Consider the following 2,837-nt stretch of genomic DNA (forward strand, 5'->3'; position numbering starts at 1 on the left):
AAAGTGCCCTACTTTATTAGCCGAATCCCGCGAAAAAGAATTTAGAAAAACCCAAAAAACAATATTGCCTAATCTGGAATCGAATTCAGTGATTTCAATTCACAACCCAAATACGTTTTATACGCAATCGATTTCCCCTTAACATAAATTAGCTCAACCCCTTATAAAAGGTAATTGAAATTTTCATAAAGTACTTCGCCGAAGCGATGACACTTGACATAGATCGAGAGGTTCGAAGCATCTTTGAATTGTTACTAATCAGCGCATGCACGTATAGCACTCGTTATTTCACAGCATTTACTTATTTTAACTGCTTTGAGCTTCCAGGTTCGAATTTCGTGTTGAACAAAGCGATATTTGGGTTTTTCTGGTTAATATTATCTTGAACTTTGCAATTTCTGCCTTATATAGCGATAGACTATATAAGGCGCAAAGTTGAAAAGTGGATGCCCTGGTTGCACCTCTGCCTACCCCTTTAGGGAGGACAGGTCATGAATAATCATCACTCGTTTGCCGACATTCTATAGGTATCTGGATCCTACTCCACTTATCAACAAGTGCGATGATATTACTTTATTTGAATGAATTTATCTAGTCAGCCGTCTTATGGTATCTAACACAACCCACAAACAAAAGCACTTAGAATTTTGAATATAATGCGTGGCGTTGTATTGGGAACATCCTGGATATGAGATGGTCTCATCACGCCCAGGATGTACATCGGTTTATACCCTTCTAATTAGAATGTAACAGAACTTTTACACACACTGTTGCTTAGCGATAAAAATAGACAATACTTCCCAGACGGTTTATCATAGAGCAACCTCCACGTAGTAAAAAATAGGAACTATCTCTCCTTATTAATAGAAATATAATGTACGATCATTTGGATAATTTAATACAGACCATTTCGAAACAATTATCAATTCATGTTATTCAAGGTAAGTTATTATATAACAGCACTTGGCCTTTAATTAAAAGTACCGTATCGCAAAAACACCTCAAGGTCTCATTGTCGTAATGTTTTACGATATATAAAAATCCAGTTTGATTTTTATTCTTCCTACATTTCCTGATAAGTGAGTGAAATCTGGTTGTGTGGACAATATAAAAGCTGATGACATGTGAGGACATTCATCAGATCATCAGACGACGTAGTCACAACAACAATCCTACCAAAATGTTCGTGAAGGTAAATATTCATTTGATTTTACATTTGAGTGCAAGGATAACTGGAAAAATGTTTAAGTGATAGTTTTGATGGATGTGATATCAAGATTACCCTGCTTGCCTCTTAATTGGTCGTAAAATATCATTATTTATTGATATTCATGATTTAAAAATACCAATTAATTGTGGCAAACATTTGATAATCTAAAAAGTAATTTGGAGAAAAAAAAATCTCCAATCACATACATGTCTTCATCAAATGCTATCAAAAAGATCTTATAAATTTCCTCCCAAGCATCTATATATTCATGTTAATGTTGCGATAACCACCCCCTGCTATTTCGGTACAACATTACTATCTTCTATTCAAAGACATTGTGTGGTTACATTTAACGTATAAACTACATGTTCATTATCTTTTTGTAACCAAAATATGTTATAGAATACATTGCATTAGTTTGGTTTTAATAACGATATAAATTATTTCGTTTAGTTCGCCGTCTTGTTCTTCTTCGTGGCCGCCGCCAGCGCCTCAGACCTCTCCAGCTTCGCCTACAGCGTCGCCGACCCCAACACTGGTGACTTCAAGAACCAGATCGAGAGCCGTGTCGGAGACAACGTCCAGGGACAGTACTCCCTCTTGGAGTCTGATGGAACCCGCAGGACCGTTGACTACGCTGCTGGTGCTGAGGGCTTCAACGCGGTCGTGAGGAAGGACCCTGCTCTGATCGCCGCTGCTCCAGTTATCGCCCCCTACCCCTACGCTTACGCCTCCCCTTACGCTTTCGCCAAATACGGCTCCTTCGGATATGCCGCTCCTTACTCTTACGGACGCATCTTCTACTAAATTGATATGTAACTGATTAGAAATAAACGACCGAGCCCTAATGTTGTGTTTAATTATGACTTATTTGCGTCTTATAACCTTACAGAAATCCCACTCATCGTAAAATTAGAGCAAAGATACCCTTATGAAATTAAGCCATTCGTATCGTATATATCTCTGAGTACAACGTTTATCATATTTTATAGCTTAAACCATACCTTTTAGACTTTTATACTGCACAAAGATAATTTATTCTTCAAAGTATACTGCTTTTTTTACAAAATCGACGAACAAAATCTAATATAAAAATATCGCATAAAAAGCCCGTAACATTACGTCATCCCATGGTTTCATTATGTCACACGTGGTCGCTTCACAAGCATTTATTCATACTCATGCTCCTAATATTTGGTCATATTATTTATTTACCTAAGCTAGGGAATATAATAATTGAAATGCGAATGTAGATTTTAAATTTGCGTATTCTATATTAGTTTTATCATTTTATACAGAACAAAAAATAAAAGTGTAAATATTGAGATTTTACATTTGATTTGTCAGGATAAGAAGTGAAAGGTAGTAGTAGTCAATAAATTATAGTTATTACTATATGAAAAGGAGTTGACCATCAGACAAGCGCATGACTCGTTGCTATAAAATAGTAAGCCTGCATTATAGCATATGCCATTATATTGATTAGGTAATAAAATACCTAACATTACCCATTTGAGAACATTAAATTCGTTGGTAATAAAATTAAGAGCGCAAACACTTCGCTGACATACTTAGACATTAAAATAAGACAAATCGGTCAGAGGCACAAAAAATAGACAGTATTTCG

General features: G+C 35.9%; 1 protein-coding gene across 1 annotated transcript; it reads left to right on the forward strand.

Annotated features, from left to right (window-relative positions):
• Positions 1-1,095: 1,095 nt before the first annotated feature.
• LOC115443621 (larval/pupal rigid cuticle protein 66) lies at positions 1,096-2,058 on the forward strand. The gene is made up of 2 exons (XM_030169094.2): positions 1,096-1,192; positions 1,664-2,058. Exons 1-2 carry the CDS (start codon positions 1,118-1,120, stop codon positions 2,015-2,017), a joined length of 429 nt encoding a protein of 142 aa, XP_030024954.2. The 5' UTR covers positions 1,096-1,117; the 3' UTR covers positions 2,018-2,058.
• Positions 2,059-2,837: the final 779 nt, after the last annotated feature.

This window comes from Manduca sexta, chromosome 23, assembly GCF_014839805.1.
Source record: "Manduca sexta isolate Smith_Timp_Sample1 chromosome 23, JHU_Msex_v1.0, whole genome shotgun sequence".
NCBI lineage: Eukaryota > Metazoa > Arthropoda > Insecta > Lepidoptera > Sphingidae > Manduca > Manduca sexta.